The 23,196-nt window shown below is 40.0% G+C and overlaps 1 protein-coding gene across 4 annotated transcripts in view; it reads left to right on the plus strand.

The window, feature by feature from the left end:
• The window catches only part of TMEM156 (transmembrane protein 156), a 56,731-nt gene that overhangs the window by 28,018 nt on the left and 5,517 nt on the right, over window positions 1-23,196 (plus strand). For 2 of the 4 annotated variants that reach the window (XM_059163593.1, XM_059163614.1), the window contains exons 3-6: window positions 4,005-4,271; window positions 6,164-6,424; window positions 9,785-9,904; window positions 11,802-11,885. In XM_059163593.1, coding sequence (XP_059019576.1) covers window positions 4,005-4,271; window positions 6,164-6,424; window positions 9,785-9,904; window positions 11,802-11,885 — 732 coding nt within the window. Of the gene's footprint in view, window positions 1-4,004; window positions 4,272-6,163; window positions 6,425-9,784; window positions 9,905-11,801; window positions 11,886-19,018; window positions 19,386-23,196 lie in introns of all 4 variants that reach the window. The other 2 variants (XR_009351032.1, XR_009351033.1) reach the window with 2 other exon arrangements.

Genomic DNA, 23,196 nt, shown 5'->3' on the forward strand with positions numbered 1-23,196 from the left:
AATTGAGGGGTGGCCGACTCTGTACCCTAACAATACAATCTTCCAACACCCTCCCCCTCTCCCCCCTCAAAGGTCCCTCTTTCTCCTCTGCAGAAGAACGCTTCTCCCACTGTCAATATATCCTAGGATTTCATATAGACGGAATAACAAACTATGTAATGGCTTGTATCTGGTTTCCTTTACTTTCATAACGCACTTGAGATTCATTTTGTACATGTTGTTGTTTGGGTCAGTATTTTCTTTCTGAGTAGCATGCTATTATATAGATATGTCAGGAATTGCTTTAATTTTTTTAAAAAATTATTTATTTGTGAGAGAGAGAGAACACATGCAAGAGAGCATGAACAGGGTGAGGGCCAGAGGGAGAGGGAGAAGCAGGCTCCTCACTGAGCAGGGATCCCAAGGCAGGGCTCCATCCTCAGACCCCGGGATCATGACCTTAGCTGAAGGCAGATGCTTAACCTATTGAGCCACCCAGGCTCCCCAGGAATTGCTTTAATATCCACTAGTTGTTGGGCTTTTGGATTGTTTCCAGTTCTTGGCTATTACAAATAAAAAAGCTGCTGTAAAAATTCATGTACAGATATTTTGATTTTTCTTCTTAAATTCTTAGTAGAATTATTGTGTCATATACTAAGCATATAGTTAACATATGAGAGATGTAAATCTGTTTTCCAAAGTGGTTACTCTGTTTTTTGTTCCCACCAACAACGGATGAGGGCTATAGTTCATAGCAGCATTATTCATGTTGCAAAATAGCAAAAATAGAAACAACCCAAATGTTTACTGTCAGAAGAATGAATAAATTGTAGTATAGTCATTCAAAAGAATATCAGAGACAATAAAATTAACCATAGCTATATGTAGCAACACAACTAAAACATATTAAAAAAGGCAAGTTCCAGATGAATACATAAAGTATATTCTCTATATACATGTACATATATACACACATGTCTAAAGTGTGCTAAATGAAACAATGTTATTTAGGAAAATACACATTTTGCCAAGACTCTAAGATAAAACAACAGAGTGATAAACACAAAATTCATGCTAGTGGTTAATCTCTGGGAAAGGATTATGTAGGAATAGGGAGGGATAGGGTGTTTCAAAAATATTGGTAATATTGATATTCTAAATCTGTATGATAGATACATGGTGTTTATTATTATTATTTTTAAGAGTTTACTTATTTACTTGAGAGAGAGAACAAGAGGGAAAGAGAGAGAGAGAGAGGCAGACTCCCCACTGTGACCCCAGCCAAAGGCAGGCCCTCAACCAACCGAGTCACCCAGGCATCCCTATCTTTATTATTCTTTAACTAGCACCAACATTTTACAAACACTTATTGATGATAAAGTTTTATAACAAAAATTTAAAAAGAAAATAAAGATAGTTGTTTCTTTAGCCTTATTCTCTGATTTTCTTTAAAAAAAAATTTGACTTGAGCATTTGTCCTGTACTGTAATATATTTTCCTGATTCTATTTAGTATTCTATATACTTATGGTGAGAGATTACAGTCATAGTACTGGAATAATTCTGGAATGCATTTCTATCTATGGGAGTAAGAATTTAGGTGTCTGACTCCTAGCAATAAAAATGGCAGTAATTAAACTCATATATCCTTGTTTATGGATATGAGAATATAGTCCACCTGATAACAAAAATGATTGAATAGAATTCACTATTTCTTCAAATTATACGAGAGAAGGATATATCTTCTATTTATTTCCTTTCTGACTGAATTATTTAAAACCAAGGTTTAAAAACCATAATAAAATGACCTTGCAGTCAAATATAAAGGATATATCATTAATTCTAGAAAGCCTGGCTGGTCACTTATTGGATAAGAGGACTGAAATATATATAGCAAAAATTTTTCTCTCTCTCTATTTCCATATCTTGGTTGTATCATAGGATTACAAGGTCAAGAAATAGAAAATTTTGTAAGATGAAAATGCCTGTGAGTAAAATAGAAACATAGCAGGAAGTGGTTTTGTATGTTTTGGTGGTATAAAAAAACCAAAGGTTATAGAGTTCCATCAGATGGTACATTTCTATCTCCTTCCTGGGACCTTCTCACTGAGCATAGTTGTTTTAAAAATTAATTACAATTTGGTCCCAACTTTGCTTATAAATATATTAATACATAAAATTATAGATTTGAATAAAATACCATTTTCTCCCCTGAAAAGCCTTTATAGCAACTCAAGTATGAAATGTGTTTATAGCTGGAAATCACAAGTGAATTATTGCAGAAACAACTTCAAATGTAGAGGTTGGTAATAAGCCTCTAATTTTCTTAAATAATAAAAATATAATCACCAGCAATGAGACACTTACGGAATTACTATTAAAGTACAAATTCTGCAAACAAAAAATTCTTTAATATCAATCAATTGTCTGTTTTTTCTCTTAAGATTGAACTAAGTTCTATGAATAGGAGTAATCATTGTAAGAACTAAAGTGATTCTTTCATTGTGCTCCACATTATCTAGAAAAATTAAAAACAATTATTTTGCCCTATATGATTACCAAGAAATGGTAAAGAAACCCACATAAAGGTACAGTTGAGCATGTGAGTTATTTTCTCATACCAGCAAATGACTGTCAGACTAGGGATACCTGAAAGAGGTTACCTATTCCTTAAAAGATCATTACTGCTAAATAGAGATTCTCGATTTTTTATACAGTGAGATTTAATTACTTGTGTGAATTGAACCACAGATAATCCTCCCTAAATGAGGTTTGAATTTTTAATTTTCATTTTGGAATACTGGTTTGAATGTTTTAAAGAATATTTATTTATTTATTTGAGAGAGGGAGAGTGTGTGCGTGAGTGGTGGGGGGGGGGCAGAGGGAGAGACTCTTCAAGCAGACTCTGTGCTGAGTGTGGATCCCAAAGTGGGGCTTGATCCTATGACCTGTGAGATAGTGACCTGAGCCACAACCAAGAGTCAGTCGCTTAACTAACTGAGCCACTCAGATGTCCCTATAGGTTTGAATTTTAAATAATATACACTTGTACAAATTTCAGAAGTGTTCTCATATGTACGATACCACTTGATACTACTATGAAGTTAGCAGGATCTAGAGTTACTGCCTCTATTTTGCTGATGAGAAAAGGAGACTTAATGGAGATTAAGTTAATTATCCAAGTGTCTTGCCTAAGGACAGGTACAGCACTGGAGTCCTTGTCTTTTATTTTGAAGGTGGTGTTCTTCCTTTTGTATCCTCATTTCCACGTCTGATGTTTGTCTTCAGACAAAAATAAAAATTATGATGTTACCCTGTTCAATTTCATCTTTGGAGGACCAGATAACTTGAATAATGATTTCCCAAAGATATCCTGGGCTAAAGCCTGGAACTTGTACACATTACCTTACAAGGAAAAAAGGTCTCTCCAGGTGTGATTAACTTCAGGATCCTGCGATGGGGAAAGACTTCTGCATTACCCAAGTGGAACCTAAATCCACTTTTAAGTGTCCTAAGAGGCTTATAAGAGAGAGGAAGAGGGAGATGACACAGACAGAAGAGTAAAAAGTCAGAGACACAGAAGAGAAGGCATCGTTAACCGAAAGAGATTGGAGTGAGGTAGCCACAAGCCAAGGAATGCCAACAGCCACCAAAAGTTGGAAGAGGGTCAAGGAACAGAGGCTTCCCTGGAGCCTTCAAAGGGTTGGTGGTCATACAAACATGTAGGTTTCAGACCGGTTAAATTGATGTTGAACTTCTGGCCTCTAGAGATTTCCCAGGAGAGAATGGTTAAAATGTTAAGGGTTTCCAAGAATGTCTCTAGTTCTCGTCTATGAATGTGGGAATGTGTACAAATCTTTGAAAGAAATATTTAAATAAAGTTAATGTTAATTCATATAAAAACAGTCTTGTCACTGACAAGCTGAAATATACTGTATCCATCTAAGAAAAACTGGGAACTTACTGTGTATTTATTTGAATGACAAAACCTGAGAATTTCATAGTCAATTTCTTTTTCCTTTACAGGAAATGTATTGGAGCTCTCATGTCTGGAAGTATGTTTACAACCTAGTTTCAACTATTCACTCCGCTCTTTGAATTTTTCTTTTATGACTTTTCTGAAACCAGTAAGAGAAACTCAGACTATTATGGGACTCTTTCTAAATCATTCCAACTTTCAAAACTTCACCAGGATTTGCCAAGGCTTCACAAGTGAATTTAAAATGTGCTCATGTTTGGCTTGTGAGTCCAAAAAAAGCATGGATTTTATTTTTCAGGAACAAACATCAAAAGGTAACTATAAAATGGTAATAAAAAGTTTATCAAGAATAAATTATCTTAGTCTGTTAAAAAAGGAATAATATATTCCAATTTAAAAGCCAATGGTATCAGAACACTCAGCAAATGTGGCTTTTGATATGTGGCTTGTGATCTGTAGTGCTTTGGGTTATTACTTATTCTTGGTTTACTTTATCAAAAACAAAATATCTACTTTTAAAATACATCACAATCACCAAACTGTGGAAAGAGACAAGATGTCCTTCAACAGATGAATGGATAAAGAAGATGTGGTCCGTATATACAATGGAATATTACACAGCCATCAGAAAGGATGAATACCCAACTTTTGTATCAACATGGACGAGACTGGAGGAGATTATGCTGAGTGAAATAAGTCAGGAGGACGAGTCAATTAGCGTATGGTTTCATTTACTTGTGGAGCATAAGGAATAACATGGAGGACATTAGGAGAAGGAAAGGAAAAGTGAAGTGGGGTAATCAGAGGGGGAGATGAACCATGAGAGATTACGAACTCTGAGAAACAAACTCAGGGTTTTGGAGGGAGGAGGGTGAGGAGATGGGTGAGCCTGGTGATGGGTACTAAGGAGGGCATGGATTGCATGGAGCGCTGGGTGTGATGCATAAACAATGAATCTTGGAACATTGAAAAAACAAAATAAAAAAATAATTAAAAATAAAATACATCAAAATGCCACCATAATTTATGTACCTTTGATTACTAAAAGAGTATTTATCAGGTTCTTTCCAAAGGTACTGAATTTTTTAAAATTAAAAAAGTAAAATCAAACTTGGATTTTCTAAGAAGTCATTGAATCCTTGACACATTTGTACCTTGTCCTGCCTAACATTTATCCACTGTGTATGAATTGTCCTTTTACATGTCTGTCTGCTCAATATTGGAGACTTTGTCTGTGTTCACTAGATTTCAGGTCTTAGCCTAATGCCTGACATTAAGTGTTCAATAAATACTTTTTAATGAATAAACAAATGAAGGATTAACTACATATTATGTATAATATCTAACTGAATCTTACATCTATTTTGAGATCAATATATATCATTTAATTGAATCAAATCAACTTGCATCACTGAAAAATTAAATAACTCATTTGTAGTCAGAAAATATACCAGTGGCCTCAGACCCAAGAGTCAGATTTATTATTTATACCTATTTGCTGAGATTGCTTCCTGTATCATCCCATACTGGCATCTTTCCCCATTCTTTCAGAATGGGAATGAGATTTCTTGGCATTGACTTTGAAAGAGGTATAAAAGATCTATCTTTTTCTGGGTTCTTAAGTAACGCTACCTATTGCAGGGTCTGGGTCAAGTTCACCAGAAAGCATGTTGGGTAAATATCTTTATGGTGACAGAAAAGTAGAACTAGAAAAACCTATTAAGGCTTGGTAACTCACAGATACTACTTCTCTGTCTCCTTGAAATGTAGGACAGTGCACTGTTAAATTATGCCCATTGTTATGCCTCTGAAACACACTACCTTGAAACTTAGTGGCTTAAAACAAGGGCACCTTCCTCCTCCTTCTCCATCTTCTTCTCTGGTTGGTCAGAGATTCAGGATGGGCATAATGGGGATTTTTTTTTTGGCTTGGAGCATTATCATCTGTCCCACAAGTCATCCTGGAAATGTCTATATTTTCTTTGAGACGCTCCAATTCTACTCCAACCCTACTATCATCTAGTTTTCACATCTTAAAAAAAAAAAAAAAGTAAGCACTTTAATCATTATTTTTAGAGCAGGGAACTTCTTATTTCTACTCTTTTCTTGTAGAGGAAGGATGGTATTTGGTTTTGATGGGTGTGTGTGTTTTTTTTTTACTATGTATTACTATTTTGCAAATAACATTTTCTTAATCTCTTTCTAGTTCTTATCATGAAAGGATCAACAGAAGTGAAGGCAAACGATGTTCGTTCACCTTGTCGACATTTTAACTTCTCTGTAGCTCCTACAGTCGATCCCTTGGATGAGTATAACATGACTTGTAATCTAAAGACCCGTGTGAGAAGGCCAGCAATCATTGAGCAAGATCCGCTCAGGGAAAAGTCTATGAACCATACTTGTAGGACTATGGAATTCCTGAATAATTGTACACGCATTTCTCTGCACCTAGAAATGGATGTCAAAAGTAAGTATTTAAGGAAGGTAGAGGGAAAAGAGAATTGGATACAAAGTTAAATAAAGGCTAACATGATAACATTTTTGAAAGTTAAATAGTTGACTAATTTTGTTCATGCAACAATAGGACTAGAAAGAAGCCTAGTGCTTTTATCTGTTTATTTTTTCTTCCAAAATTTGCTTTTTTTCCCTGAGGTCTAGCTGTACTCAGAAGCAGAGAAGGCATCTGTGGGTTGTGATTTGAGGGGCACTAGCAAGACCTCAGAGTAACTTTGGACATGCCTATTTACTGTGCTTGAAACATCACTACCACACCCGGGTATTAAAGGGTGAAATTTATTTTAAAATATGAATATCCACGTACATTGCGAGGATCTATTAAAATCATATTTTGAATTGACATATATCTTCTCCTAGAGTTGAGAACCAGGACTGAATGAAATGGGGTATTTGGTATAAAGCCATGGAGATAGGGTGCAGATGTGGCACTTTGGGTCTACCAGATAGCTCTGGGGAAAGGTAGGTCTCCAAAAGATGAAAATCACACCTATCTTACTTCTAGAGCTTAATAGCTTTCTCAGCACCATCTTCCGAATTACCACAATTGATCCTTTCTACTAAGCTGTGTGCCCCCACTTTACCTACAAAATCTATTTTGAAAGAGTATTTTATGATACACCCTATTGTATGCCAAGCAATGTGCTAGCATTAGGAGCACAAAAATAGATGAATGTAAAACAATGGAGCAAGTGTATCCAGTCTAACAGGTGCGATGGTAGAGTTAGTTGCTGGGCTTTTCGATCTTCCAGACATAGAGAAGCCTTTCCTCTTGCCTCAGAATGCCTTTTTAAAAAGCTTTAATTTTTTTAGAGGCAAATATTTAAAAAATATTATATTTTCAAGCAAACACAACTATAGAATAGGTATGCATTTTTACATTTACAAATAGAAGGCTTCAAAAGAATTTCTCTCATGAGTCAGCCTTCAGTGCCCCTTTATGGTCTCTGCAGTTAGGGGTTATTTCAGGGTGTGTGGATGTGAATCAGGCATGGGAGAGGATCCAAGAAGATCTGAACAGAGAGGTCAATTCCCTCAGGCTCAGGAGTGAGGTGGGAATGTAGGCTTTGGAAGGATGGCATAGAGAAGATGACAGTGATGAAGTCTGAAAGATAAAGTGGTCTGGGTTATAAATATTAAAATCGGGGTGCCTAGGTGGTTCAGTGGGTTAAAGCCTCTGCCTTCGGCTCAGGTCGTGATCCCAGGGTCCTAGGATCAAGCCCCACATCGGGCTCTCTGCTTCCTCCTCTCTCCTTGCCTGCCTTTCTGCCTCTCTGCCTCTCTGCCTTCTGCCTCTCTGCCTCTCTCTGTCAAGTAAATAAATAAAATCTTTTAAAAATATATTAAAATCATATTTATTTCCAGATATCCACCTAATTGCTTTTTATGTTTTCTAAACCATAAAGGAAAAAGAAGCATTTCCATAATTATGATTTTCAGACAGTATTTTTGTGTTCATGAAAAAAAATCCATACATGCCAGTCAAAGTGAAATAGTAGTTATTAACAACTTCCATAATTCAGAAAGATAACAGTGGTACACAAATACATAGTCCTGTATTCTAGAAAATGTCTATCCATTTGCCATGTGTAGATTTAAAATTCGTTTATATTTTACTCTGCTGGGCAGAGTCTAATTTGATCTCCTTTAAAAGCCCTCTCTAGGGGCGCCTGGGTAGCTCAGTGGGTTAAAGCCTCTGCCTTTGGCTCAGGTCATGATCCCAGGGTCCTGGGATCGAGCCCCACATCGGGCTCTCTGCTCAGCAGGGAGCCTGGTTCCTCTTCTCTCTCTGTCTGCCTCTCTGCCTCCTTGTGATCTCTGTAAAATAAATAAATAAAATCTTAAAAAAAAAAAAAAAAAAAGCCCTCTCCACCTGGGTGTAAAAGTAAATTTAGTCCAATCTGGTAAATTTACTCTGAAACAATCATTTAAATTGTCTCTTCAGATTGTTCTTTCAGATTCCTGTCTGTTGTCCCTTCCTCCTCTCCAAGATGACTGCCAGGATGGGTTAGGGGGGGAGAGGTGGGCAGCCTGGGATGTGCATTTGCCCTCATCTGCATTTGCCCTGGTGCTTGGGTGGGTGTTCTGGCTGGCCTCACCCCAGCTGTGCACATTCTGCAATTGCTATACTGAGTTGGTGAATGCATGGGGGGCTCTTTTCATAGCTTGCTCAGTGCCCAATGACACCTTGGTCATTGGGACTATCGTGGTTCTTGCTGGCGCTCTAAGTCTTCCATTCCAGTTAACTGACTGCATACTTTTAATTTGCTCAGCAAAGAAAAGAAATTTGCAGCTGGATAGCATGAGATGATTTGCAGAAGGCTGAGTTCTGCCATCCCAGGCAAACTTTACCTTTTCTGCCTTCTGCCTCTTTTCTAAATAAACGTTGGATGGCTATACAATGTACGTCTGCACATGGGGGTGGGTCCTGTGAAAGGTGTGCTCAGATCTTGAACCTCACAAGGGCAATCATCCAAGGGTATAAAGAAGTTACATATCCTCCTGACTTTGAGAAAGTGTTGTGTTTTGTGTGCAAGGAAGAGGGGACATAGGGTGCCTGGAGAAGACAGTAGATAGTTATGTCTTGGACATGATGAGGTCACCTTCTGTTATGTCATTGATTCCTAGGTCTGCTGGCCACTGTATCTTTATGGGACCAACGGAGACAGTGCTACAATATTGTTGGATGGGACCTCTCCTTCCGTGTGCCCACTGTCATTTGAATTAACTAGTTTTTACCTAGGGTAACTAACTGTATGTTTAATTAAGGTGTGCCCCTGATCTGATCCTTGCAGTGAGAGTCTGTGCAGAACTGGGTTCTGTTTATTCATGTGCCTTGGCCCCTTACATGCCTCAGTCCAGCCCTTCCTCTTTGTCTTTTTCTTTCCTCTCTGTCTTCCTTACACTTCCTTACACTCAATTTGAGAACATAATTTTTGACTGGGTGGCCCAGGGCCACAGTTATTAATTACAAATGGCCCTGATTCTGGGACTTGGCTTGTTGAAGTCTTGGCTTAGGGATAGCAACCACGAGGAAACTAACACCAGCATAACCTGGAAGTGAAATCAATCCTAGAATCTTGGAATCAAAGGGATCCCTGGAAGCTCCCTGGTCAAATTTCCTCATTTAACACACTCACTTAACATATCAGGGAGGAAGTCAGGAGGGTAAATGACCCTAAAATAGGGATGGTTATATATGCAGCTTTTTAAGTTAAGGCCAGAGAATATAGTAGAACACAACCACCTCACTCCATGGCTTCTCTCTGTTGCATCACTTTATTGTATTCTTACAATATTTTTTTCTTCACAGATTTCACTTGTTCCATGAAGATCACTTGGTATGTTTTAGTTGTAGTTGTTTTCATATTTTTTCTCATCCTCACTCTCCACAAAATACTTGAAAGCCAGAGAACAATGTGGAAATGGCAGAGTAAGTACTGAGGAATAAATCCATTGTTTGTGGCAATCCAGTTCAGGTCTTCTCTATAGAGGTACATTCTTTTAAAAGTTATATTTATTATTTATTGAGCACCTACTGTGTGTCAGTGGCAGTTCTGGGTAAGCTGGGGAATAGAGGCATGAGTAAGACACAGTGTTAGCATTCAAGGAGGTTCATGCATCTTTGTCTACTTAGATAAGAGAGTAGGAGGTGAGGCGGGGGCAGGAGCTGACGGGGGCTGGAGGTTGAGCAGAGGCTTAGTGGAAGGGAAGGCAGAAGAGGGGGGAAGAACAGGTGTTCAAGAATTTCAGAGTTGGAGATCTTGAGCAGAGTGGCTCTAAGTGATGCATAGGAGTAGGAGTCGATCTTTAATAGGTGTAAGGGTGTTAGTAGATTTCTGGCTGAGCAGAGCTATAATGTGTAATTGGAAATCAGGCAATGGGGATGATATTAAGAATATTTAACAAGTATGACACCGGCATCCACCTATCAGGATGGACATTGACTTATGGCTATAGTAGCATGTACCCATTAACATGCCAACCTTTCTTGTGTGTATCCCATGCATATACTGGCTGAATTTCAGGCCTGAGGTGGGGGGGGGAGGAGAGGGAGAGAGAATCTCAAGCAGGCTCCACGCCCAGCACAGAGCTCCACGCCCAGCACAGAGCCCCACAGAGCCCCACAGAGCTCCATCTCATGACCCTGAGATCATAACCTGAGCCAAAATCAAGAGTCAGACATTTAAGCAACTAAACCACCCAAGCACCCCTGTTGCCGGTGTTTCTGAGAGCAGTTTCATATCAAGTCTTGCCATTGATACCTTCGTATATAAGGCTAATATATAATAATATCATCAATATCATATATTTGTAGAATAACCATTTGCAGAGCATTTTCACAAGTTTTTTTTTTCTTTTTTAACTAGATTATCCAAGTACTTAAACAGGGTGTGTATGATTATTTTTACTTATAGATAAAAAAAAAAAAAAAACCCTGAGCCTTAGAGAGATTAAGTGGTTTTTCCAAATTTATATGGCTAACAAAAGGTCAGAGTCAGGGTGTCTGGGTGGCTCAGTGGGTTAAAGCCTCTGCCTTTGGCTCAGGTCATGATCCCAGGGTCCTGGGATGGAGCCCCACATTAGGCTCCCTGCGGGGAGCCTGCTTCCCGCCCCCCCCCCCACCTGCCTCTCTGCCTACTTGTGATCTCTCTCTGGCAAATAAATAAATAAAATCTTAAAAAAAAAAAAAAGAAAGAAAAGGTCAGAGTCAAGACCAAGGTCTTTCTAATTTTAAAATTATATTATTTTTAAATAAACATGTTATTTGCAAGTACTGCACATTTTGAGTTTCTTGATCCATTTTTCTATATAATTGCATACTAAGAAATAGAGACAGAAGCCAGTTAGAGAAAGCATCTAGAAAGCAACAGTAGCAGAAAGCAGAACATTTTATGAACATCCAACCAAATGACAGGCTTGGTGGATTTTGAAGGCTTGCCTTCCAAATCCAAGTGTATAAAGTAATGAAACATGTCACACCATTTAGGACATTAAATATTATTAAATATTAAATATGCATTAAATATTCTGTACATCTCTATATAATAAGTAGTAAGTAATATAATATTCTATACATAAAAGCTGGTGCTTTTCACTAGAGATGACATGATGGCATTTAGGATAGTGGAGAAACCACTTGTTTTAGAAAGATTCTGTGTTTGCTCATGGAAAATAACTTAATGAGGAAAGCCTTTAAAGTCTTATTACTCCGGGAGCTGTCGTGAATGACCCATTTTCCTCGGTAATCCTTTGAATCAACAGGGGGAATACATATTAAGAATGTGCTTGTTTATCATTTAAATATTTAATTTCTTTTCTTGGAATAGGTCATAAATACAAACCTACTTCTGATCTCCTAAGAGGACAGGATTCCGAGAAACTGCGGACCTTGAACGTGCGGGTTATTTCAGGTGAGTTTTTGTTGCCAACAGAGGACGGCTTTGGGTCTCCCAACCCTTCACCATCTCACTATAGAACCAAGATCGAATGATCTGAGCTCATTTAAATTAACCTTGTTTCTGGGAGAAAGGAGCTGTGGGCAAATGAAATCTAGTTTAATATGTCTTATTATCAGGGGACAGTTATGATCAAAACCAGCTCCTTAAATAATGGAAAGTTTGCCTAATTGGCAAGAAGAAATTCATGTGAGTAGGCAGAGGAGAGAAAGCAATAAGGAAGAAGCCTTAGATTTATTTTTAAATGAGACAAGATACCATTATTCCTCAGAACCGCATGAAGTAATTGCAGAGTGGGCATGGCTTTTGCTGGAACTTTCATTTAGCAGAGGGTGTCATTGTGTAAAGAGAACTTCTAATAGCCCCAATTAAAAAGTCCCCTGTCCTCTCCCAAGAAACAGAAATGGAAGGAGGGAACCCTAATTAGAGCAGCTAAGGGAGCTGTTAACACAGACACTGTGATTCAATCTCCTAATTGCAAAGCCTCCTTCTGAATTCGAGCTGCCAGATCATATTAAAAATGAAGAGAGGGAGACTGGGACACGGGCAAAGTGCTCTTCTTCATCAGGGACATGTCATCTCCTCGACTGCGTGCAAACTGCGGTATGAGGAGTGACATTTCTGCAGCATCTTACATCTAGCCGGTGAGCAGGCTCCTTCAGACTTGGGGAGAGGTCAGATAAGGAGGCCTCAGGACTGGGGTCTAAAAGGTTCTCAAAAATGCAAGGACAGTGTGGACCAAGCCCCAGGCGCCCACCACATGCAGGTCACCACACCATTTCACTGGGAACTCTGTTCCCCAGGCTTTTCTTATCTATTTAAATGAGCAGGGACACAGACTCCTAGCTTGAGGAAAAATTGGATTGAGTGCCCCTAAAAAACTCAATTTTTTTAAAAAAAGATTTTATTTATTTATTAGAGAGAGAGAGAGAGAGGGCATGAGAGGGGAGAAGGTCCGAGGGAGAAGCAGACTCCCCGCGGAGCCGGGAGCCTGATGTGGGACTCAATCCCAGAACTCCAGGATCAAGACCTGAGCCGAAGGCAGTGTCTTAACCAACTGAGCCACCCAGACATCCCAGGACTCAACTAAAAAAAAAAAATTTCAGAATTTCTGTTCTCTGTGTTAGCAGTGTTCCCCTCTGGCTACTTTAATAAAGGTAGCTAAGGGAGTATATGATACCAGCTAAATGGGGGGGACATTGATGGAAGCTTTGTGCAGTCAGTGACGGTTTTGTTTGATTAATGACATTAAAATCAGAAGTTGTTTCCAAGGCCAAAATTCATCCCTGGAGGGAGGAAATGGCATTTCCCCTCTTCTTCCCTCTTAGGCAGGACAAGGGCCTGACATTCATGCACCGGGAATGGTTTAACCTAGTTCTGCTGAGCTTTTTCCGTGGCCCTGGGACTCCTGGTCCTTGCTCTTTTCAAGTAATAATTTTGAGCACTGCAGCTTTGTCTGAGAAAAAGTCGATAGTCCCTCTGTCAATTCATAGACTCAGGGGGATCACAAATTTAAAGTACTTGCTAACCACAAGACTAACCTCCCAAGTTGTATTTCTGAGCCTCTGATTTTCATTCACCAGAGGAAACGGTCTCAGCCACCCGCTCCCTTTAATAGCTCTCACTAAAAATCCTCTGGCTTTATTACCAGGTATATAATGTTAATGTTTAGAGTGAGCCAAGGTGTGGTGACCCTTTTTTTAAAAATCAAGAGTCCTTTTAAGGCTTAGCATCTTTGGGGGTGGGGGGGGTGGGAAGAAGCAGATTCTTTCTTGTTATTTATGATCCTTTAACCTAAATGCAATTCCCCCCACCCTCGTATTATAACTTGCTCTTTCTGAGAGAGAAATGGGAAGGAAATAATGTCTCCCTCGAGTGCCGTTTTTAAGGTCTCTCTTTGTCATGATGGATTCTAGGCAGCGGTGAGAATGTAGGGGGAAAAAACGTGCCAGTGTTGTTCTCTGTAGAGCCAGGACACAAGTACAAAAAAACAGTTCAAGGGAGCAGTGACCATGGTCACGTCCGGCGGGGCAGCTCGCTGTTGTCTCAAGCTGTACGTTCCTGAAGGTCTTTCCGGTTGTTCATGTATGACAAAGGAAGTGTTGGTGGGGCACCTGGGTGGCTCAGTGGGTTAAAGCCTCTGCCTTTGGCTCAGGTCATGATTCCAGGGTCCTGGGATCGAGCCCTGAGTCAGGCTCTCTGCTTGGCAGGAGACTGCTTCCCCCGCCTCTCTGCCTACTTGTGATCTCTGTCTGTCAAATAAATAAAATCTTAAAAAAAAAAAAAAAAAAAAAAAAAAGGAAGTGTTGGTACACACGTACACATGGAGGTAGATAGACTCACAACTTCAAAAGGACGACAGAGAAATAAAGCGAGCTTGGCAAGCCCCTGGCCCCACATCCTGGAGCACAGTAAACATGGGCAGAGGAAGGCATCTCTTGGCTGCAGAATGCCGTGTCGCAAAGTGTCAAATCCCCAAGCCGTAATAGGTCTCCAGTATTTCCTTCCTTGCTTTGAGAGGCGTGACGGCTTCTGTTGCCTGTCTTGGTGTGAATCAACTTTACGTTTTATTCCATTGATCGTTATCTTCACGCAGGTGATGACTCTCTCACTCAGCTTTGGGTCCTTGTCCCTGCCATTATACCTGGCTCATAGTTTGTGCACAATAAAAGCTTATTAAATCACACAAAGCCTAAGGGGAAATGAGGGTAGAGTCAAAAAGAGCAGATGAGCAAGAAAGTTACTTTGGGGTTTGGGAAAGAGCCAGAGAGTGATGAGCGGGACCGTAATCCGATGTCATTAAAGACTACATTACAACTCTAGAGAATTGCTAAGGACGCCAAAGAATCGTGGAACATGTTGACCATCCTGAAGAAGAGATTTGGAGAACTATGCAAACGTCCATTTGTGTTTGACGTCCAACAGTGTTTAAAGGGTTGGTTCATATCAGGACACCAAAGTCAGGGGCAGGAGCAGTGGACCAGGACCCTGATCACTGGATGGAAACCACAGAAATCAACTTGGCTGGTTTGGCCAAAAGGAAGCCTATTGGAAAACCAGTAGGTAACTAGAAACACCAGGAATGTTAAGCATTCAGAGGTTGGAAAATGAACATGAAAATGAAAAATCTTGGGGCGCCTGGGTGGCTCAGTGGGTTAAGTCTCTGCCTTCGGCTCAAGTCATGATCCCAGGGTCCTGAGATAGAGCCCCGCATCGGGCTCTCTGCTCAGCGGGGAGCCTGCTCCCCCCCCCACCCCCTGCGCCTGCCTCTCTGCCTACTTGTGATCTTTCTCTGTCAAATAAATAAATAAAATCTTAAAAAAACGATTATAAAAAAAAAAGAAAATGAAAAATCTTGAAAACTTGAAATTCTTCAACCTTCAACGACTCAACCAAAATCAGTTGAACTCCAACTCAGGGCCGGGCATCATGCTAAGCATTGATGTTGAGACAGTGGCCCGGACCAGCACAGTCTCTGCTTTCATGGAACTGGTGTCCTAGTTAAGGAGATTCTACTCCACCCCATCGCCTTTGGAGAACAAAAACCTAATTAAATTATACGCATTCATTAAGCAACTTTCACGGACATTTTATTTCTTTTCACAATCTCGCTTTTTTTCTGATGCTAAGAGACTTTCAGTGACTGCCCCACAGCCAGTTCCTGACAGAGTGGGGGTTCAAACTTAGTTCTGTCCAGCGGGCTTTCTGGCACACGGCTTACGGGCTGTGGTGAACCGGGGAGTTTACTCATGGTGGTTCAAGCCACAGATCAAAACTCACCTTGTTCTTTTACAGTTAACACTGAAACCGAGATGAAACATTTTCTCAATGCTCTGGAAGGTTGTAGGAGCTGCTGTGTGACAGTGTGAGTCAGTCACCCTCAGAGTAACATTTAGCAGTAGTGAAATGGTTTTTTTGTAGTTAATGTGGGTGGGTTCTTAGGGACCGTGAAGCAAGAGAAATGGATTTTTATTGTGAAAAAGAATTACTAAATGCCAAAAGGAAGTAGATGACCCAGTAATTTGTCTTACCCAAAATATAACTAATGGCAAAGTAAAAATTGTAATTTACAACATGTTTATGGCCAGCATAATAAAGACTGAGCTGGTTTCAATTTCCAACAGAAGCGAAGATAAATTACTCGTGCCAGATGTCCCATAAGCAAGCAAAGTAACATGGAAATTTAATTTTTACTTGCTTAACTATAATATTTATGACTCTTAGAGTACGGATTTGGGTTCATAAAACAGTAAAGGTTGGCACCATCTGCTTGATTACAGAACAGAATGCAGAGGGTGACGCTCGGTGCAGGAAGAATTTCTTAAGTTGGAAGCATCTATAGGTAGAATAGGACGATTTATTCTAACTCATCCATTGAATGTCTTTATGAGCTAACTTTTTGTGCTAGGTCAGGAAAACTTGATGATAAAACACGTACAGATCGACATCTTCTCCCTGCCTGGACCAGCCTGCCTGCCTTGCCCCTCCCAGCAGACCTCCCCTCCTCCCACACTGCCTTTGTTTAGTTCACCCCGAGCCTCACTTCTGATCTTAGCTCCACTGACCCTTCCTCAGGGAAATCCTATTGGACTTCCTAGACTAGGTCAAGTTCCCTTCTCACACATCCTCGTAAGACCACACACTTCTCTCTGTGCCGGTTGTCACTACTGTTTTATTATATATATGTGTTATTATTTTATTTATTTATTTGTTTGTTTGTTTATTTATTTATATTTAATTTAATTTTTTTCTTCAGTGCTCCGAAATCCATTGTTTATGCACCACAATGTGGGTTATTATTTGGTCGACGTGGCTCCCATGAGCCACTTAGCTCCTTGAGATCAGGGCCTCTACCTGGTAATATTGATCACTGCCTCTCCAGCGCATAGCCTAGTGCCTTTGAGGGCACAGAACAGGTATCTAATAAATATTTGTGAAGTGAATACAACTTGACATTGACTCTGTGGAAAGAATGGCCGCTGCTGTCTTACAAAGACCCTTCAAAACCCTTTACCCTCTAAATTATAACTTTTAAACCCTTCATCAGCTTCATTCCTTGGAGTGCTAAGGATCCCCGCAGTGTGAATGTGCTGGGAGCTGCAACAATGGCTCGGAATATTGGCAGCTGTCGGTTCTCCTTAGCTATTAATTCTAGGTAATTTTGCAGTCATGTGCTTTCCCATCCTCATTTGATTTTCACACTGGCCAGATTGGGAACAGCTGAGTGTTTTAGGATCACTGTTAACAATAACGGATGGCGCTCCCAACGTAGTAGAAAGTTGGCTCCTTGAATAATGGCAATCTATTTTAAGCTACCATAATTGGTTCTATTAGCCCCAAAAAACAACTAGCTATCTTGGGCTTGCACAAAAGGGCCCAGGTTTTTGTGCCATGCAAAGGTCGGAAGGATGCCTAGCAGTGTGGAAGTTCTGCATTCCTAGGGCAATAAGAAGAAAGAAGACTGGAGGGTTTTGGCGAGCCAAATTAGAGAACTGAGTAAGAATCACCAAACCATCTGAAAACGTCTTTATCCATCTTGACTGCAGTAATCTTTGAAGATTAACACGAATCCCTCCATTTCTGGAGTAGCTCTTGTAAGGAAAGCAAGTACTTTGTGGGTAACAGTGTAGGCATTATCGCCATTGTTCCCGCGGAGTTGTGGCTCAACCTCCCCAAGTACAGGGACAGGAAGGAAGGGCCAAGGTCCCCGTTTCCGAGGCCAGCCAGCCATAGCTCAGCCCTGCTGAGTGCATACTTGAGTCCTCCCCAGTTTCAAGCAGACTCCTCAAGCAGGATTAAAAAGGTGCTTGGAAAAATGCTCTGTTTTGCACTTGGTAGGGCTTTCTATTTTTCAAAGTACATCAAAATACCCCTTAATTACCTCGGTTACCCTTATCTTTAGTTTCTTCTTGTAGCTTCGAGGCAGCCCCAGAGCTTGCTGAAGAGCTTTGCTGAGGTCACGAGGAAGTTTAGGCGTCACTGCTGAAACTTTAAAGACCTAAAAGATCTTTTTTGTTTTTTGTTTTTAAAGATTTTATTTATTTATTTGACAGAGAGAGATTACAAGTAGGCAGAGAGGCAGGCAGAGAGAGAGAGGAGGAAGCAGGATCCCTGCTGAGCAGAGAGCCCGATGCGGGACTCGATCCCAGGACCCCGAGATCACGACCTGAGCCGAAGGCAGCGGCTTAACCTACTGAGCCACCCAAGCGCCCCAAGACCTAAAAGATCTTTAAAGAGAGGCCAGGACCCTGCTAGGGGTGGTGGCCTGGCCGCACCACCCACAAGGCAAAACCGGGGCGACCCATTGGTGACTAGACCCAACTCACGGCCTTCCTTCAGTTCTGAGGGCTCAGGCTCCAACAATGGTGGCCCACCAAAAAAAGATCCATTGTGTGATCCAGCTCACAAGACAGGTTTATAAGAGCGGAAGGCAATACAGTTGAGAGAAAATATGGACCAAAACACTTCTGATAGCTAACACATGTGCCCTCTCTGCTTCGACAAAACCCTGTGGGAAGTCAAATCACTGCCAAGGCCTGTTGGGGAGGTCTTAAAGGCAGAGCCCTTTGCCAACACAGCTTGGAAGGCCTTCTTCCCCATTTTAGGGGTAGCCTGATTAGCTCATTTCACACAGCACTTTCCACACTTAAAAGGCTTTGACCTGGGAATGATGTCTGAAGATAACTTTGCACGTTTCTTTTGTGATTATGAGTTGGTTTTATAGACCAACCCTCTGAGGCAATCTTCTTTGTCTTATCCCCAAATTCCTAGGTGGCACCCCAGAGTTGACTTTGTACTGCTTATACCCACACACTTTTGTTGAGAAAAATGAGGCTGAAGAAATTAGATGACGTTCTTTCAGTCATTCGACACGTATTTTTACTTATTATGTGTCACGCTCTGAAGTTGGTTCTGGGGAATATAGTGGCATGAAATACAGTCTTTGTACACAGGGAGGCGGACAAAGAAGCAATTACAGCAAAATTGGGTAAATTCACCATTGGAGGAAGAGAGGTCACAGAGGATTACATGTAGTATGGATATCTAGCCCTGTTTACCACTCCCTCTTCTGTTTTTCTTTCTAGCAGATTTGACTTTCCAATTCCATTACCAAGTAGAGCTGAGCAAGTAGTTTGGGAAATACAAATATAAAAAATTGATGGGGCAAATTCTCCAAGCAACCAAGAGATCCTGGCCAGGATGAGGAGGTTTTAGATGTATCTTCCCTGTGGGAGATGCCTCTTGTCTTTGACATGAAAATCATCGGGAACAAAGGGAAGAAAACACCTTCAAGTTTCCGTGACTCCGTGGGAATCAAGAATTACTTTGGAAGGATGAATTGAGGTTAGCTGCCAAATGTCATAGATATAAGACACTTTTGAACAGTAATAGAGATACAAAAAGAAGAAGAAGAAGAAGAAAGAAGAAGAGGAAGAAGAAAAAGAAGAAGAAAAAGTAATACCAGAGGGCAATCTGGACCATGTCATGGGCATTGTGATGGGAGTTTATTCAAGGACATAAGTCATGGGGTTTTATTTTTAATCAAAGTTTCTACTGCTGGAAATTTATTTTGTTCACCAGATTCAGCCAGGTCAAAACTCATCCTGAGGTTCTTTTTAATTTTTTAGTCTCTTCTGAGGTTCCTGAAAGAAAGTCAAAGAAATGTTTCTTTCCGACCTTTGACAAATTCATGAATAGACTTCTGTGAAGATTTAAAACATTCCTGACTGCTTCTGCTACCGTAGCTAATGCTGGTGAATTAATATTATTTGAAACAAATTCTATGTCCCAGTGTAGAACTAGAAAAATATCCCACCCATCTAAGCTATTCTGAAAAAGGCATTAAAATGACATATATCCCACCTTTTTGCCTTTTTATCAATTTTTCAGAAGTTTTCCTATTAGCATATAAGTTACAAGTCCTTGGATACTAGGAGAAGCAGAATATAATGTACCGCTAGAGAGTTATTTTGGACTAGCCATCATTTTGACAGATAGCAGCTTTCTGTAGTAAATTATGGTTATACCATATTATACAACGTCAGCAAACCAAATGAATTAGCAAATGATGAACAGTTTAGCTTTCCGACCAGAAGAGCACTGCTAATTTTCTTTGGTAATTATTTAATTTCGTGAATAGGTTCTTTTGATATTTTAGCTTTAAAAAGCACTGTCTCCAGATCTCAAATTCTGGACATGATAAGACACGTTGTCAAAAATTGTCTAAGCAATTATCTGCATGGCTAGTTGATTCTGAATGTGCATGAGAATGGACTGGGATGTCTATAGAATTTTAGGTTCCTGGACCATTTTCAAGGGAGATTATAATTCAGTAAATTTGGGACAGGGTCCTAGAACCTACATTTTAAATTTAGCTTCTTATGTTGTGCAGTCCAAGGGGCCCATTGATGGCTTTAATTGTTTTCTATTATTGTGTGACAAAGTACCACAAATTTCAGGGCTTAAAATAACACACCTTTGTTATTTCAGTTTCTGTGAGTCAGAAAACTAGGCACAGCTTTGCCGCATCTCAGGGTCTCACACGACTAAAGTCAAGATGCGAGCTGGCCTGTGTTCTCATTTGGAGGCTACTCCTAAGCTCCTCTAGGAGCTCCTCTAGGTTGTTGGCAGAATTAATTGCTTTGAGCTTGTACCCTAAGGGCCCTGGCTTGCCCTCTGTCCACTAGAAATTGCCACGGGCCCCAGGGGCCACCTGTGGACTCCGGCTACCTGGCTTTTCCAGATACCGTTTGTAGTGTGGCAGTTTGGTTCTTTGAAGCCCCATAGGAGATCTCTCTAACATGTGGGAGGGCCCAGTCTTCTTTGTAAAGGCTTTTATCTCATTAGGTCCGGCACACCCTGAATGGTCTCTCTTTTCCATGACTCAACATCAACTGATTTGGAATGTTAAATACACCTGCAAAAATCTCATCTTTGCCATATAACGTAACCCAGTCACAGGAAGGAAATCCCATTCATGGTCCTGCCCATGCTCAAGGGTTGGAGACTACAGGGGACATTCCACCAGGGTGTGGGAAGCTTGGGGGGAATGGGGAGCTATCTTAGAGTTCTGCCTACTACACCCACCCTCCGAGAAGCACAGATTTAGAAGAATAAAAAATCCCAGGTTCCTAGGAACTTCCAGCGTGAGACAAATAGGGATGACAGACCAAGCCTCATAGATGTGATTTGTACTTACTGACAATAAGGTAAAAATAAAAAATGTTGAGGGGATCCAGCGCAATGGGTCTGTGAGGAGGAAAGCAAGGAGACAAGAGCTTTTGTCTAGGTAGAGACTGGTCTCATTTCTTCATCATTGCCTAGCCAGTCAGGAAAGCTTAGAAGGCTAAATCCTCTGTAAGAAGAAATTCTAGCTTTGGTGATTATTTTAGCATTTCTGTAGGAATGGAAGGGTCCTCAGTGTCTGTGGAAATAGTTCCCAAAAGTCAGCTATTTCTGCTCATTAAAGAGTAGTTGCTACTTTTTAATATCTCGAATTAAGATCAATAATTTTCTGGAAAATTTTCCAAAACCTGATACCAGAAGAAATAGAAAATATAAACAAAACAATGATTGTAGAAGAAATAGAAAATTTGTCAGTTATCCCTCAAAATGTATCAGAAAGAACATTTCATAGGAACATTTTTACCAATCTCCAAAAAAACTGCTATGTCATTGACCATAGAAAAGAAGAAAAAAAGGATGTTTTCTAATTCTATTGTGAAAGAAACATTAATAACATTTAAAACTAAGAAAGATTGTGTCTAAAGTGAAATCACTGAGCGATCTTATTTATATGTATGCAAAAATTGTGAACAAATATTAGCAAAAAAAATCCAGGAGTAGCAGAGTTTAAAAAATGTATGTAAATATACAGACACATACAACTCCTACTATGATCAAGAGAAGATTATTCCAAGAATATAAGAACAGTTCCAAGAATATAGGAACACCATATTTATTAATGTCACTCATATTAATAGATCAAAGGGAAAATTTCTTTGGTTATCTCTACACATCCTAAAAATGCATTTGACAAACTATAAGGCCCATCCTTCCTAAAACCCCCAATAAAAATCAGATAACTACGTACTGCCTTCACATGATAAAATACATCGGTCTCAGACAAAGACCCAGAATCATATTTACCAGGGAAATGCTAAAAGCATGTCTGTAAAGCCAGGAACTTTCAAGGATGTCTACATCTGCCACTTTATCTACCATTGTCCTAGCAGTACTGGTCATCACAATTAGGTAAGAGTCTTACAGGGATGCCTGGTTAACACATTGGAAAGGCCAAATGATCACTTTTTGTGCACCTGGAAAATTTAAGAAAATCCTCTAAAAAAATTCTTTAAAAATAAAATTCAGTAAGGGACAAGGTATGAGATTAAGACAAAAAAAAATCAATAGCATTCATACCTTTAAATAACAACCAGTTAGAAGATATGGCTGCATTCAAAACAATCATAGCAAGATAAAATAACTCAGAATAGAATTAATATAAAGAACTACACAAGCTCTTTCTAAAGGAAGCTTCAGAAAAATGCTCCCAAGAGACATAAAAATGACTTGAACAACAGCAAAATGGTATATCAGGCTCTGGAATGGAAAGATGAATATAAAAAGTTACCGGTTGTTCCTAAATCATAAAAGAAAGTCATTTTCATATCCCGATGAAAAATAAGTTGTCAGTAATAGCCAGAAAACAAACTGACATAGAGAAATAAAGAGAAGTATCTGTTCCCCCATGGTATAGGTACTTAAGTAAATAAAAATATCTAATGAAAGGTGCCTTGGTGGTGCTATCAGTGAAGTGTCCAACTCTGGATTTTGGCTCGGGTCATGATCTTAAGGGGACCTTGAGGGACCTTGTGGGACTGAGCCCTGGACCGAGCCCTATGTCTAGCTCCCCTGCTCAGTGTGGAGTCTCCTTCTAATGAATCACTGAACACTACATATAAAACTAATGATGGGCTATACAGTGGTTAACTGAACATTAAAAAAAAAAAAAAAAAAAAAAAGATTCTCTCTCCCTCTGTCCCTCCTGCTTTTGTTCCCAAATAAATAAATAAATCTTTAAAAAATATATATCTAGGGGCACCTGGGTGGCTCAGTGGGTTAAGCCTCTGCCTTCGGCTCAGGTCATGATCTCAAGGTCCTGGAATTAAGTCCCGCTTCGGGCTCTCTGCTCGGTGGAGAGCCTGCTCCCCCACCACCCCGACTCTGCCTGCCTCTCTGCCTACTTGTGATCTCTATCTCTGTC

This window comes from Mustela lutreola, chromosome 1 (genome assembly GCF_030435805.1).
Source record: "Mustela lutreola isolate mMusLut2 chromosome 1, mMusLut2.pri, whole genome shotgun sequence".
NCBI classification, from domain to species: Eukaryota; Metazoa; Chordata; class Mammalia; order Carnivora; family Mustelidae; genus Mustela; species Mustela lutreola.